Source organism: Spermophilus citellus (assembly GCF_964194105.1).
Source record: "Spermophilus citellus genome assembly, chromosome: 4".
NCBI classification, from domain to species: Eukaryota; Metazoa; Chordata; class Mammalia; order Rodentia; family Sciuridae; genus Spermophilus; species Spermophilus citellus.
In genome coordinates, this window is record NC_138185.1 from 105,102,965 (window position 1) to 105,120,042 (window position 17,078).

Sequence of the window (17,078 nt, forward strand, 5' to 3'; positions counted from 1 at the left end):
AAGAGGATCTTAGAAGATGGAAAAATATACCTTGTTCATGGATAGGCAGAACTAACATCATCAAAATGGCGATATTACCAAAAGTTCTCTATAGGTTCAATGCAATGCCAATCAAAATTCCAATGGCATTTCTCGTAGAAATAGATAAAGCAATCATGAAATTCATATGGAAAAATAAAAGACCCAGAATAGCAAAAACAATTCTAAGCAGGAAGTGTGAATCAGGTGGTATAGCGATATCAGATTTCAAACTATACTACAGAGCAATAGTAATAAAAACGGCATGGTACTGGTACCAAAACAGGCGGGTGGACCAATGGTACAGAATAGAGGACACAGAGACTAATCCACAAAGCTACAACTATCTTATATTTGATAAAGGGGCTAAAAATATGCAATGGAGAAAGGATAGCATCTTCAACAAACGGTGTTGGGAAAACTGGAAATCCATAAGCAACAAAATGAAACTGAATCCCCTACTCTCGCCATGCACAAAAGTCAACTCAAAGTGGATAAAGGAGCTAGATATCAAATCAGAGACTCTCCGTCTGATAGAAGAAAAAGTTGGCTCCGATCTACAGATTGTGGGGACGGGCTCAAAATTCCTTAACAGGACACCCATAGCACAAGAGTTAATAACAAGAATCAACAAATGGGACTTTCTTAAACTGAAAAGTTTTTTCTCAGCAAGAGAAACAATAAGAGAGGTAAATAGGGAGCCCACATCATGGGAACAAATTTTTACTCCTCACACTTCAGATAGAGCCCTAATATCCAGAGTATACAAAGAACTCAAAAAATTAGACAATAAGAAAACAAACAACCCAATAAACAAAAGGGCCAAAGACATGAACAAACACTTCAAAGAGGAGGACATACAATCAATCAACAAGTACATGAAAAAATGCTCACCATCTCTAGCAGTCAAGGAAATGCAAATCAAAACCACCCTAAGATACCACCTCACCCCAGTAAGATTGGCAGCCATGACGAAGTCAAACAACAACGAGTGCTGGGAGGGAAAAGGGTACTCTTGTACACTGCTGGTGGGACTGCAAACGGGTGCGGCCAATTTGGAAAGCAGTATGGAGATTCCTGGGAAAGTTGGGAATGGAACCACCATTTGACCCAGCTATTGCCCTTCTCGGACTATTCCCTGAAGACCTTAAAAGAGCGTACTATAGGGATACTGCCACATCGATGTTCATAGCAGCACAATTCACAATTGCTAGACTGTGGAATCAACCCAGATGCCCTTCAATAGATGAATGGATAAAAAAAAATGTGGCATTTATACACCATGGAATATTACGCAGCACTAAAAAATGACAAAATCACGGAATTTGCAGGGAAATGGATGGCACTAGAGCAGATTATGCTTAGTGAAGCTAGCCAATCCCTAAAAAACAAATACCAAATGTCTTCTTTGATATAATGAGAGCAACTATGAACAGAGCAGGGAGGAAGAGTAGGAAGAAAAGAGTAACATTAAACAGAGACATGAGATGGGAGGGAAAGGGAGAGAAAAGGGAAATTGCATGGAAATGAAGGGAGACTCTCATTGCTATACAAAATTACATATAAGAGGTTGTGAGGGGAATGGGAAAATAAACAAGGAGAGAAATGAATTACAGTAGATGGGGTAGAGAGAGAAGATGGGAGGGGAGGGGAGGGGGGATAGTAGGGGATAGGAAAGGTAGCAGAATACAACAATTACTAATAGGGCATTAAGTAAAATTGTGGATGTGTAACCGACGTGATTCTGCAATCTGCATTTGGGGTAAAATTGGGGGTTCATAACCCACTTCAATCTAATGTATGAAATATGATATGTCAAGAGCTTTGTAATGTTGTGAACAACCAATAAAAAATAAATAAATAAATATAGGATCATATTATCAGCAAATAGTACCAATTTGAGTTCTTCTTTTCCTATGGGTATCCCTTTAACTTCTTTCTTCTGTCTAATGGCTCTGGCCAGTGTTTCAAGAAGTATGTTAAATAGAAGTGGTGAAACAGGGCATCTGTGTCTTTTTCCAGTTTTTAGAGGGAATGCCTTCAATTTTTCTCCATTTATAATGATGTTGGCCTGGGACTTAGCATAGGTAACCTTTACAATATTGAGGTATCTTCCTGTTATGCCTAGTTTTTCTAGTGTTTTGAACACGAAGGGATGCTGTAGTTTATCAAATGCTTTCTCAGCATCTATTGAGATGATTGTATGATTTTTATCTTTGAGTCTACTGATGTGATGAATTACATTTATTGATTTCTGTATGTTGGACCAACCTTGCATTCCTGGGAACCCTACTTGATTATGGTGCACTATCTTTTTGATACATTTTGTATTCAATTTGCCAGAATTTTATTGAGAATTTTTTTTTATTTCTTACATACATGACAATAGTGGAATGCATTACATTCATAATTATCCATTCACAGCACATTTTTTGTATCACTGTATATAGAGTATGTTCATTTCAAATTATGCCATTATACATGAGCTCTCTTATTATTATTATTTTTTGCATCTATATTCATTAGAGATATTGGTCTGAAGTTTTTTTCTTTGATGTGTCTTTGTCTGGTTTTGGAACCCGGGTGATATTGGCCTCACAAAATGTGTTTGGAAGTGTTCCCTTTTTCTATTTCATGAACTAGTTTGAGACATACTGGTGTTAGTTCTTCTTTAAAGGCCTTATAGAACTCAGTTGTGTATCCATCTGGTCCTGGGCTTTTCTTGGTTGGTAGGCTTCTGATGGCATCTACTATTTTGTCACTTGAAATTGATCTGTTTAAATTGTGCAAATTATCCTGATTCAATTTGGGCAAATTATATGACTGTAGAAATTTGTCAATGCCTTTGATATTTTCTATTTTATTGGAGTACAAGTTTTCAAAATAACTTCTAATTATCTTCTGTATTTCTGTAGTGTCTGTCGTGATATTTCCTTTTTATCACATATGTTAGTAATTTGAGTTTTCTCTCCTCTTTGTTAGCATGGCTAAGGGTCTGTCAATTTTATTTATTTTTTCAAAGAACCAACTTTTTGTTCCGTCATTTTCCCCATTATTTCTTTTGTTTCAATTTCATTGATTTCAGCTCTGATTTTAATTATTTCCTGTCTTCTACTGATTTTTGTGTTGAATTTTTCTTCTTTTTCTAGGGCTTTGGGATGTTGTGTTAAGTCATTTATTTGTTGACTTTTTTTTTTTAAGGAATGAACTCCATGCAATGAATTTTCCTCTTAGAACTGCTTTCATAGTGTCCCAGAGATTTTGATATTTTGTATCTGTGTTCTCATTCACCTCTAAAATTTTTTAAATCTCGTCCTTGATGTCTTCTGCAACCCATTGTTCATTCAATAGTATATTATTTAGTCTCCAGGTGTTGGAGTAGATTATATTTCTTATTTTATCTTTGATTTCTAATTTCATTCCATTATGATCTGATAGAATGCAGGGTAGTATCTCTACTCTTTTATATTTGCTAAGAGTTGCTTTGTGGCATAATATATGGTCTATTTTAGAGAAGGATCCATGTGCTGCTGAGAAGAAAGTGTATTCTCTCATTGAAGGATGAAATATTCTATATATGTCAGTTAAGTCTAAGTTATTGATTGTATTATTGAGTTGTATAGTTTCTTTGTTCAGCTTTTGTTTGGAAGATCTAGTGATGAAATAGGTGTGTAAAAGTCACCCAAAATTATTGTGTTGTGGTCTAGTTGACTCTTGAACTTAGGAAGGATTTGTTTGATGAATGTAGATGCTCCATTGTTTGAGGCATATATATTCATAATTATTAAGTCTTGTTGGTGTATGGTTCCCTTGCGCAGTATGTAGTGTCCTTCTTTTTCCTTTTTAAGAGGTTATGAGGGGAATGGGATAACAAACATGGAGGGAAATGAATTACAGTAGATGGGGTAGAGAGAGAAGATGGGAGGGGAGGGGAGGGGAGGGGGGATAGTAGAGGATAGGAAAGGTAGCAGAATACAACAGTCACTAATATGGCAGTATGTAAAAATGTGATGTGTAACCGATGTGATTCTGCAATCTGTATTTGGGGTAAAAATGGGAGTTCATAACCCACTTGATTCTAATGTGTGAAATATGATTTGTCAAGAGCTTTGTAATGTTGTGAACCAATAAAAAAAAAACAAGGAACAGTTTAATTTATCATTTAAATTTCACTCTTCACGTTGAAGAATAAAAACAAAGCAGCACAAAAAAAAGGATATGAATATGAAATACTAATTGCCAATGGTATGATTCTATATTTAGAAGATCCAAAAATATTCCACCAGAAAACTTCTAGAACTAATAAATGAATTCAGCAAAGTAGCAAGATATAAAGTCAACACCCACAAATCAAACACATTCCTATACATCAGTGATAAATCTACTGAAAGAGAAATTGAAAAACTACCCCATTCACAATAATCTAAAATAAAATACTTGGGAATCAATCTAACAAAAGAGGTAAGAGACTTCTACACAACACAAAAGAAAGAAAGCAAAGAACACCTTAGAAGATGGAAAGACCTCCCATGCTCCTGGATAGGCAAAATTAATACTGTCAAAATGGCTATACAACCAAAAGTGTTTTACAGATTTAATGCAATTCTTATTGAAATTCTACATAGAACTAGAAAAAGCAACCATGAAATTCATTTGGAAAAATAAGAGACCCAGAATAGCCAAAGCAATCCTTAGGAAGAAGAGTGAAGCAGGAGGCATCACAATAACAGACCTTAAGCTATACTACAGAGCCAGAGTAACAAAAACAGCATGGCACTGGCACCAAAACAAAAATGTAGCTTGGTTGGTAGAGTACTTGCCTCACGTGCACAAGGCCCTGGGTTAAATCCCCGCAAAACACACACACACACACACACACAAATATGTAGACCAATGGTACAGAACAGAAGACACAAAAACAAATCCACATAAATACAGTTATCTCATACTAGGCAAAGGCACAAAAAAAATTCACTGGGAGAAAAGATAATCTATTCAACAAATGGTACTGGGAATATTGGAAATCCATATGTAATAATATGAAATTAAACACCTATCTCTCACTATGCACAAAACTCTACTCATAGTGGATCAATAACTTAAGACACTATAACAGAGACCCTGCACCTAACAGAAGAAAAAGTAGGGCCAAATCTCCATCATGTTCGCTTGGGATCTGACTTTCTTAATAAGACTCTAAAAGTGTAAGAAGTAAAATCAAGAATAAATATATGGATGGATTCAAACTAAAAAAAAAAAAACTTCTTCTCAGCAAAGGTAATAATCAATAACGTGAAAAGAGAGCCTACAGAATGGGAGAAAATCTTTACCATATGCACCTTAGATACAAAACTTCATACCACAAAAAAAAATTCAATAAATGAACTAAGGAACTGAACAGACACTTCACAGAAAAAGAAATACAATCGATCCACAAATATATACAAAAAGTATTCAACATCTCCAGCAATTAGAGAAATGCAAATCAAAACTACATTAAGATTCCATCTTACTCCAGTCAGAATGGCAATTATCAAGAATACAAGCAACAATAAATGTTGGCAAGGATGTGGGGAAAAGGTACACTCATACATTGCCGGTGGTGCAACTGCAAATTGGTGCAACCACTATGGAAAGTATGGAGATTCCTCAGAAAACTTAGAATGAAACCACCATCTGACCTAGCTATCCCACTCCTCAGTTTATACCCAAAAGACTTAAAATCAACACACTACAATGATGCAGCCACGGCAACATCTATAGCAGCTCAATTCACAATAGCTAACTATGGAATCAACCTAGGTGCCCTTCAACGGATGAATGGATAAAGAAGTTGTATATGTACACAATGAAATATTACTCAGCCTTAAAGAAGAATGAAATGATGGCATTTATTGATAAATGAATGGAACTGGAGAACATCACCTTAAGTAAAATAAGCCAACGCCCAAAAACCATTCAGAATGTTTTCTCTGATATGCAGATGCTAATTCACAATGGTGGGGAAGGGGATGCTAAGGAAGAATAGAGGTACTTTGGATTAGACAGAGGGGAGTGAAAGGAGGGGAGGGAATATGGGGGTAGGAATGATAGTAGAATGAATTGGACATTATTACCCAATATGCATATGTGACTATACAACCTGTGTGATTCTACATCATGTACAACCAGAAGAATGAGAAGTTATATTCCATTTATGTATGATGTGTCAAAATGCATTGTCACGCATAAGTAATTAGAACAAATAAGAACAACAGGAGTAGGTCAATTTCTGAAGCTCTGTCAGCAAAACTGAAAATCTACATTCATATTATCATATGAATCACTAAAGGTAAGTAAATTAAGTTCCAGGAAAAAAATATTTACAAAATGTTTATTCTTTTAATTGGCAAATTAACTCATTATCCTATTTAAAAAAAATAGTGTATTCATTGTATAAACAAATATACAGTGATTTAAGTTAAAGATATCAGACAAAAGCTATGATCTTTTATTTTAAAGATCTGGCTCTGGATGGGCACCGAGGCACACATCTGTAATCCCAATTTTAGGGAAGCTGAGGCAAGAGGATTGAAAATTTGAGGCCAGCTGTACAAATGTATGAGACCCTGTCTCAAAAGATAAAAACGGTCTGGGGATGTAGTTCAGTGGTAGAGCACTCCTAGGTTCAACCCTCAGTACCACAAGGGTGGGAGAGCAAGGGTGAGATAAAGGTCTGAGTTTGAAATCTTTAAGGAGAAAGTGTGTTTATATTTGTGATTTTTTTTATGTTTAGTCTATGAAATTTCTGGAATCCACAGTAGAGAGAAAACAGCAGAAAGAACCCTATGTTTCAATTATTGAAGCTTCAATGACTATATTTTGCCACATTTGTTTCCTTTTTAAATGCTTTTTAATTGGCACATAGTAACTATATGTATTTACTGGATATATTGTGACATTTCAGTACATGTATATACGGTGTAATGATCATATCTTGGTAACTGTCATATCCACTGTCTCAGAAATTTATCAGTTCCCTGTGCTGGGGACAAAATCCTCTCTTCTAGTTATTTTGAAATGTTCAATGAGTTTTCGTCAACCATCATTTACTCTACTGTGCTACAGAACCTTAGAAGGTTTTCCTCCTAACCAACTGCACCCCTGTACTCATCAACCAGCCTTTCTTCATTTCCCCTCCCCTTCCCTTCCTGAGCTGTGGTAACCACTATTCTACTCCCTCCTTCTATGAAATCGACCTTTCGGCTTCTGCATAGAAGTGAGAATATGCAGTATTTGTCTTCCTGTGCCCGACATAGTCACTTAATATAATGGTCACCAATTCCTCTAATGTTACTGCAAACAGCAGGATTTCATTCTTTTTCACTTGAATAATATTTTACCCTGTATATATTTCACATTTTCTTATTCATTCATCAGTCAGTGAATACCTAGGTTGGTTCCATATCTTGGCTATTATGAATAATGCTGCAATAAACATGTGAGTATGTAAGTCTCTGACTGATTTCAATTTCTTTGCTTATATATCCAGCAATGGCACAGCTGGCTCATGTGCTGATTTTACTTCTAGTTTCCTGAAGAATCTCTATAGTATTTTCCATAATGTCTGTACTAATTTACATTCCTACCAACATCTTTCTCCATGTTCATATCAGCATTTGTTATTTTTTGTCTTTTTGACAGTAACCATTCCAACTCAGATGAGATGATATCTTACTGTGGTATTCACTTCCATTTCCCTGATGATGAGTGATGTAAAGCTCTTTTTCATTTACTTTTTGACTCTCTGCATATCTTCTTTTAAGACTGTCTGTTCAGATCATTCACAAATTTTAAAATCAGATTATATGGATTTTGCTACTGAGTTTTATGAGACTCTTAATACCAATCTGGATACCAATCTCTTATCAAAAGCATAGTTTGTCCTTCCCCATTATTTTTTCTGAAAATATTTTAATGCAAATCTTAAACATCATATAATTTTCCCTGTTCCCAACCACGTTCTACACAAGCAGTAGAAATGGGGTTCCCCTCAGTGGAATGGGCTGGCTGCAAAATAAAAGCTAAGAGAAGTAGAATGACTGAAAAAAAACACAGGACACAGAAAACATCTTTAAAAAGCGGAGCCAGGACAGTGCTAGCCCAATCATTCAGATGGAGCTTCCACATTTAAAAAGGCCAAATGGAGGCTGGGGTTGTAGCTCAGTGGTAGAGTACTTGCCTTGCATGGGTGAGGCACTGTGTTCAATCCTCAGCATAACATAAAAATAGATAAAATAAAGATACTGTGTTCATCTGCAACATACATATACATATATATATCCACACATATATGTGTATGTATGTATGTATGTATGTGTGTGTGTATATATATATATATATATTTATATAAATATATATACAAATTTTTAAAGGGCCAAATGGAGCCCACGCTTGCTTTATTTATATCGGGGAACATCCAAGGCCTTCCACAGAATGTTCTTCACCAAAAAAGGTAGGTGGGCTGCCCAGTTTCCAAGCAGTTACACCCATCTCTGGAGCTACTGTGAGGGATATTCCTAGTAGAGCAGAGATAAAGCTCACGTGCCTTGAGCAATCCATTGCATGAGAGAGCCACAGATAGTTTCCAAGGTAAAACCTAAAATCTCCTTTTCTGTCATACCAAGAGGAGACCCTTAAGTAATTCACAGGTGGCTTCACACACCCTGTAAATATTCAACACATCTTCACAGATACAAATTTCTTTAAAATACAATTATAATATTCAACAAAACTAACAATGACTTAAATCATATAATATCCAATCTATATTCAATTTTCACTGATGTTTAACTTTATCAATACTTGGTACATAAAGATTTCTGTTTTACACTTAAATATATTTCATGCAAATTACAAAAGAACTGCATGAAGAATGATAAAAATACAAATCAAGAAGAAAAAATTAAATTATAAAATTAAAGAAGTTTGGACTAGGGTTGTAGCTCAGTGGTGGAGCACTTGCCTATCCTGTATGTATAAAGCACTGGCTTCAATCCTCAGCACCACATAAAAATAAATAAATAAATAAATATATTGTGGGAGCTGGGTCTGTAGCTCTGTGGCAGACTGCTTGTCTCACATGCATGAGGCTCTGGGTTCAATTCTCAGCACCACGTAAAAAGAAACAAATAAAATAAAGGCATTCTGTCCATCTACAACTAAAAAAATTAAAAATAAAAATATTGTGTCCATCTACATCTTTAAAAATTTTTTTTAATTAAAGAAGTTTAACAGAAGATTTTAGTTTCCAGTTAATTTAACTGACTCACTCATAGAAGTACTATGATTAATCACTTTATCTTTTAAAGGAAAGAAAAACAGATCTCTTTAAAAGTTTCCTTATAGAAAGAAATACTGCTTAAACCTTGGAGCTATTCCATTAACCAATAAGACAGCCAACACAAACACTATTGTATAATAAAAAAAAATTGAAATAATAATTGAAACAAGTAAAAAGAGAAGTATATCAAAATAAAAACTATAACAGGTCTCTTAGAAATTGAGAAAATAGTTACAGAAAAATTACAATTTTAATGAACCTTCAGTGAAAACTATATTGAAAAATTATTCCCCTAATAAAGAATGTTTAAGAACAGCAAATCATGTAATTAAACTGTCAGAGAACTCCTAAAAACTTAGAATAATGTTAGGATAGAGGTGCACAAAGCTAAAAATTATATTTCATTTCAAGCTTTTTACTTGTACATTTTTTTAATATTACAAATGCCATTAATAAAGTTACAGTAAATTCACATCAATACAATCAAATAATTGAAGAGCACTTGAAATAAACCCAGCCTGACTATAACATATTATCATTTTTATTTATCACAGTATTTCATTAATACTTTATTTAGACTATTTATATCAATGTTCAAAAGATAATCTTTTATTGTAATTTCCTAGTTAGGTTTTTATAGTAAGATTATGTTAGCCATAAAACAATCTCTTTTATTCTTAAGAAGAATTTCTATAAGATTTATATTATTTTTATCTTAAATGTTTGGAAGAATTTGCAGATGAATTCCATCTTGAGCTAGAATTTTCTTGGGAAGAGATTTTAATTTCAGACTCACATTTTTAAAAGATTATCTGCAAGTCCCTTCAAGTTTTTCTAATTATTGAAATGCAAATTTAAAGTTGCTTTTTTTCAAGAAATTTGTCAGTTTCTTTTAATTTTCCAAATTTTTGTATGCTGATGCTTATAATTTCCTTTTACTATCATTTTAATATCTATAGATAATCTCTAGTCACATCCTCTATTTCATTGCTGGTATTATATATTATCTCTTTTTTCTTGATGGTATAACTAAAGATTTGTTTATTGTATTAGTCTATTTGGCTTTGTTAAATGTCTTATTATCACCTAATATATTTTCCTTCTTTTAATGTTCCTTGGTTTAACTAGTTCTTTTGTAACGAGAACTGAATGTAAAAGACATAAACTGGATTTTAGCTTTATTTCTTTTATAATATATACAATTAAAGTTAAAAATTTTCCTCAAAGCATAGCTTTATCTCACAACTTCTTCCATGTTCAATTGATTTTATCAAATTTTCATTGCCCTTTCTGATTCCACATAAAATTATTTTCCAAAATTCAAAAATTTCAGAATTGTATAGCTATTGTAACTGTAATTTATTTCTAATTTAATTCTTTTGTGATCCATGACAAAGTACTTTCCATCACCTGAAACCTGCTAAGGCTGGTCTAATGGCTTAGCACGTTTTAGCTTCCGTAAAAGTTCCACGTGTGCTTGAGTATGTATTTAGATTTACAGTTCCAACAATGACAGAGTAAATTGTATGAAAACTGGCCCTCTTCCTGCCAATAAAAACCATAAAGGCTACACAAAATATATAAATGGACTGTTTAAAGGCTGTGGAAAGCAACCAATATAAGCAAGTTTTAAGAAACTACAATTCCTGAAACGGGAATAACAACATTAGACCCACATTCACCCTAGCATTTTGCTTGAAGACGTTTCAAATTCAGAAAGCAGGAGAAATGATTCCTTGCAAAAACCAGCATTCCCAACTGACTGAAACAGAATTAGGAGTTCAGGAAGTCTAAAGCAACTGGGACGTCAGGGGCAAAAATCTCAGAAAGCGGGGATGCATGGGTACTATAAGGAAGTGAGCCAAAAAATCTGCATTCAATCTCCCTTAACATGCCTGACAAGTGCTGGACTTTGCATATTCAGGGCAAAACTCCAAAAAAAACTAGAAACCTAGCAGAAAGCAACAGCTGGAAAGCTAATGAGCAGAACAGATTTTACAACAATTATATAGTGCTAAGGAAACAAAAGTTGGAATCCAGGGATGTAATGGGCTTTACAAATATCCTAGATTTTCAGCTGAGACCCCTAAAGGAACAGGAACAAAACTAAAATACATCAACCTTAATAACATCACAAACCAAACCTTGACAGGATTAGGATGGTCTGATTATACTCTATAATCTTGCCAAACACACACTCCCACTCCCATACACACACACACAGAGACACACACACACACAAAAAAAAAACTTTTAAAAGAAGGCTCTATAATTTTAAATATATACTGTTAAAAATTGTGAGATATGTTAAAGAAAAACAAGGTGAAATAACTGAAAACCTACCAGAAATGTTTATAAAGTAAACCCACAAGTTGTTGAGTCGTTTTAATTTTCAGTCATAGATGTTTTTGTTTTTGTTTTTGTTTTTGTTTTAAAGAGAGAGTGAGAGACAGAGAGAGAGAATTTTTTTAATCTTTATTTTTTAGTTTTCGGCGGGCACAACATCTTTGTTTGTATGTGGTGCTGAGGATCGAACCCGGGCCGCACACATGCCAGGCGAGCGCGCTACCACTTGAGCCACATCCCCAGCCCAGTCATAGATGTTTTTAAAAAGCTATACATGAAAGGGGCTGGGGTTGTGGCTCAGTGGTAGAGCATTTGCCTCGCACATGTGAGGCACTGGGTTCGATCCTCAGCACCAATATAATTAAATAAATAAATAAACAAAATAAAGGTACTGTGTTCATCTACAACTAAAAAAAATTTAAAAAAATTAAGCTATATATGATAAATAAGTCCAAAAACTATGGAAAGATGGAGACTATCAGCAGACATTTATTTCATAGTATCAGTTTTGAAGACCAGTAGCTTACGATCTATATCAAATCTGGATGTGTTCCTCAGGTATGGTTTTTCTTGATCTGAAAAACCTGGGTGTTAGGTGGGAGAAGAGGGCTGGAGGGGGAAGTGAAGATGAGGGTCCCCAACACTAATTTTTAGAGAGTCTTTCACTTATACCCCTGTTGTAAATACACTACTCTTACCTTCTAATGTGCGTTGTCCTTTGGATCAAATACTATCTTTCCTACCACCTCTAAAAAATAAACCTCCAATATTCTTCTGGAATGACAGTGGAATAGTCCTGCTACAATTCAGATTAAGTGGAGGAGGGTTCAGGAAACTAAACTCCTTAAAGTACCACCCTTCCACGTACCCTTGCTTCCAAAAATAAATATAACACCAATTTTCCAACTTTTGGGCATTCTGTGATTGCTTTTCAGTTTTGTCTCTTTTTTGCATCTTGGGATTCACCTAACTCACTGAAATTCTGTTACAAGCAACCTTTCTTCTTTCTGACTTCCAAAGAATCTGTTCATATCATCTTTTCTCCTTTTTCTTAAGCTGAATTTTTAAATCCTTTTATATCATTTTAGCTGGGCTTGGGAGTAAGCAAATTAAAGGCATGTGGTCAATCATTTTCAATTAGAATTATTTTATAGCATATAGTTATAAACTTCATTACAATAGCTACCATTATTACCAATTACTTGAGGTATATGCCATAACTCACTGAGCACAACAATGCACTAAAACCCCAAAATTAAAAGTGAAGGTGTTCTAAAACAAAATTTTCCAATACCATAATACCGTTTCCTTAAGCACAGTTCATGATCTATCATCACCTCTCATTTCATCTCAACCAAATGGATTTCTCATAAATAATCTCAAAGTATTCCTTTAAACAAAGCCGTAAGTGCTAATTTTATATAATTACTCTAAGGTTTTTGCAACTTTGATTTTTATAACACATTTCTCTCAGATTGTTTATAGATACAGAAATTAGAGAGTATTGATTTCATATTTTCCTATCTCTTTCTCAGAGAAGGAACTTGCTATGATTTGAATGTGGTTTGTTCCTCAAAGGTTCATGTAATTGAGGTCTGGTCCTCTGTGGCAGCATTAAGATGGTGGAAGCTTAAGAAGTAGGGCCTTAATGGAGGTGATTAGGTCACTAGGGGTTACTGCCCTTGAAAAGGATAAGGTAATTCTAGTGGGATCCTAGTGGTTCCCATAAATGTGGATTGTTTAAAGGCGCTGGGGGGGGGGGGCACGAACCTGATGCATACATTGCTCTCTGGCTTCCTGTCTCACTATATGATTACTTTTACTACCATCATGATGATACTATCTACCATAAGGCCCACTTTAAAGGCCTAACTGATGGGGTCACCCAATCTTGGACTTTCAGTCTCTTGTAAGCTAAATAAATCTCTTTGTAATCTACCCAGTACTTTGTTACAGCAACAGAAAACAGACAAATACAGAATTTTTACCTACTAGCAAGGTGCTACTTCTCAGCCTATATGAAGAAACCAAGTACAAAATGTTGGGTGAAAATAAAGAATATTATTTGAAATAAGCCAATACAACTTGCTAATACCAAAATCCAAAACAAATCAAAGTATATCCATAATACAAAGATAGCAAGGCCTTTGTTATGTGCACCAAAATATGTCTTTCTGAACCAAGAAGTTTCAAAGGGCTCTTCCACTGAAGAAAAAAGATAGCATTTTCTGAAGTTCCCCTTTACTCATAACAAACTCATTATTACTTATTATCATTCTCACATCCCAGACTCTGAATATATTTTTAAAATCCACAGATTTCTACAGAAAAATATTTTATGAAGGAAATTCTTGTGGGATAAATCATACCCTCATAATGACACACTATCTATTTATTTGTGTTCCTTGATTATTCTGATAGCTTAGAGAATAAATGTTTGAACAACCATAAACAGATTATTCTGAAGTACCAAAATAATCAAATATTAAAGAGCTACAATTTTAATATGCTACTTTTAAAGAGTATATTCTGCCTAAAGAATGGAGCAGACTGTCATTTTCTTCTCTGGGTCAAAACAATTGTAAAATATTATATAAATAAACTAACAAAGATATTCTTCTTAAAGGGTATACAGTGTAAACCTAAAACTAGAATGATCTCTATTGGCTAACACACTGTGCTAAAAAATGGTTCTGCTTAGCTTTTAAGAACTTTTTGTGGAGCTGGCAACTCCCCCCCGCCCACCCCCCCCCAGTGCTGGGGATGAAATCCAAGGCCTTGTGCACACTAGGCAAGCTCTAAACTAACACACACCACAGTCCCTATTCTTCAGTGTATAATCACACAGAAGATGCAAAAGGATAAATACATAATTCTAATGAGACCAATTTTAAACTGTGTAAATATTTTTGAATATACATTTATATACTACATAAAAAAGTTAATTCAAGGTCACTTGCCATTTTTGCGGGAAGTCTTCTGCACTGCCATTGGTGGACAGGGCTGAGCAGGTGCTGTATCTGAAGAATTGGTAGAGCCTGCATGATGAGCCTTTACTTTGTCAGCCCAACTGACACCTGTTGGAGTGACACGTGGAGCAGCCACTGTGCCAGGAGAACCCCTATGGTGATAAATAAATACAGGTAATAAATTAAATATTAGAGTAGCAATTTTAAATACATACTTAATATATTACATTTTAAATTAATTGTATGCATGTATCTATTATACTATCACAGATATTTAAGGTGACTAAATTCACAGATTTATCTTGATCTAAACTGGTAAGTCATTAATTTTTATCTAGCTACAAAGAAATGGAACTAAGGATAATAAACAAGACTTACTTGATCACTTAAAATAAATAATTCATTGAACCAGGAAATATAAAAAAATATTCAGAGTTATAAGGAACATGGGAGAGTAGAGGAGGCCGTATTCCAGGCTGCTCCATAGCATGAGACCATGATAGTGGAAATACAGGTTCTCAGTGAGGTAGGTGAAAGAGGGATTTCACTGGGATTTAATACTGGACACTTAGAGCACAATGTGAACTCACAAGTCTGGACACAACAAAATAAAGAAGAAAGCCATAAGCAACAGCTGCTGGAGCCAACTCACCATGGCCAAAAGGGAAGGGGACTAAAGAAAGCCATATTTCAGGTGATTCCAAGGTATGTCTTGGTGCAGAGAAATGAGATCAAAAACAGTGCCTAACATTAAACCACAGTCCTTGCGCCTACTAGAAGAAAATGTAGGCCCAACTTTTCATCATGTTGGTATAGGAACTGACTTCCTCAATAAGAATCCTAAAGGTAAGAATGAAAATCAAGAATCAATAAATGAGATGGAATCAAACTAAAAAGCTTCTTCACAGCAAAGGAAACAATAACATGAAGAGAGAGCCTACGGAATGGTACAAAAACTCTGCCACCTGCACCTCAGATACAGCATTAACCTTCAGCATATATAAAGAACTCAAAGAACTTAAACCAAAAAACAATAACCAATGAATAAATGGACTAAGGAACTGAACAGATACTTCACAGAAGAAATACAATCAAATCAACAAATATATGAAAAAATGTTCAACATCTCTAGCAATTAGAGAAATGCAAATCAAAACTACACTGAGTTTCCATCTCATTCTCCAGTCAGAATAGCAATTATCAAGAATACAATCAACAATAAATGTTGGCCAGGATGTAGGAAAAAGGTACACTAATACATTGCTGGTAGGACTGAAAATTGGTACAATCACTATGGAAAGCAGTATGGAGATTCCTCAGAAAACTTGGAATGAAACCACCATTTGACCTTGTCATCCCACTCCTAGATTTATACCCAAAGGACTTAAAATCAGGATACTACAGTGACGCAGCCACATCAATGTTTATAGCAGCTCAATTCACAATAGTTAAACTATGGAATCAACCTAGGTGCCCTTCAACAGATGAATGGATAAAGAAGATGTATATGTACACAATGGAATATTACTCAGCCTTAAAGAAGAATGAAATGATGGCATTTGCTGGTAAATTGATGGAACTAAGCAAAATTGGTTATTATGCTAAGAAAAATAACCAATGTCCAAAAACCAAAGTCAGAATGTTTTCTGATATGCAGATGCTAATTCACAATAACCAACGGGTGGAGGAGCTAGGGAAAAATATAGGTACTTTGGATTAGATAGAGGGGAGTAAGGGAGTGGAGCAGGTATAGGGTTAGGAATGATAATAGAATGAATTGGAAATTATTACCCTATGTGCATATATGCTTACACAAGTGGTGTAACTCTACATCATGTACAACCAGAAGAATGAGAAGTTATATTCCATTTATGTATGATGTGTCACAAAATGCATTCTACTGTCATGTATAACTAATTAGAACAAAAAGAAAAAAGAAAAAAAAAGACCCATAATAGCCAAAGCAATACTAAGCAAGAAAAATGAAGCAGGAGACATCACAATACCTGATCTGAAATTATACTACAGAGCTGTACTAACAAAAAAAAAACAAAAAAAAAAAAAAAACATGGTATTGGCACCAAAATAGACATGAAGACCAACAGAATAGAATAAAATATGCAGAGAAAAACCTATCTGATATTTGACAAGGGTGCCAAAAATATATCTATGTATATATCCATATATATATATAATAAAATTAGATTCCTATCTTTCACCCTACACAAAAATTAAATCAGAATGGATCAAAGACTTAGGAATTAGACCAGAAACTTTACAACTGGTAGAAGAAAACACAGGGTCAACACTCCATCATACAGGTGCAACACAGACTTCCTTGAGAAGACACTCAAAACACAACAAATAAAACCAACAATCAGTAAGTGGCATGCCATTAAACTAAAAAGCTTCTGCACAGCTAC

At 34.6% G+C, this 17,078-nt stretch overlaps 1 protein-coding gene across 10 annotated transcripts in view; it reads right to left on the bottom strand.

Moving 5' to 3' along the window:
* The window catches only part of SCAPER (S-phase cyclin A associated protein in the ER), a 488,938-nt gene that overhangs the window by 345,149 nt on the left and 126,711 nt on the right, over positions 1-17,078 (bottom strand). For all 10 annotated transcript variants that reach the window (XM_081291797.1, XM_081291798.1, XM_081291789.1 and 7 more), the window contains one exon: positions 14,647-14,807. In XM_081291797.1, coding sequence (XP_081147923.1) covers positions 14,647-14,807 — 161 coding nt within the window. The remainder of the gene's footprint in view (positions 1-14,646; positions 14,808-17,078) is intronic.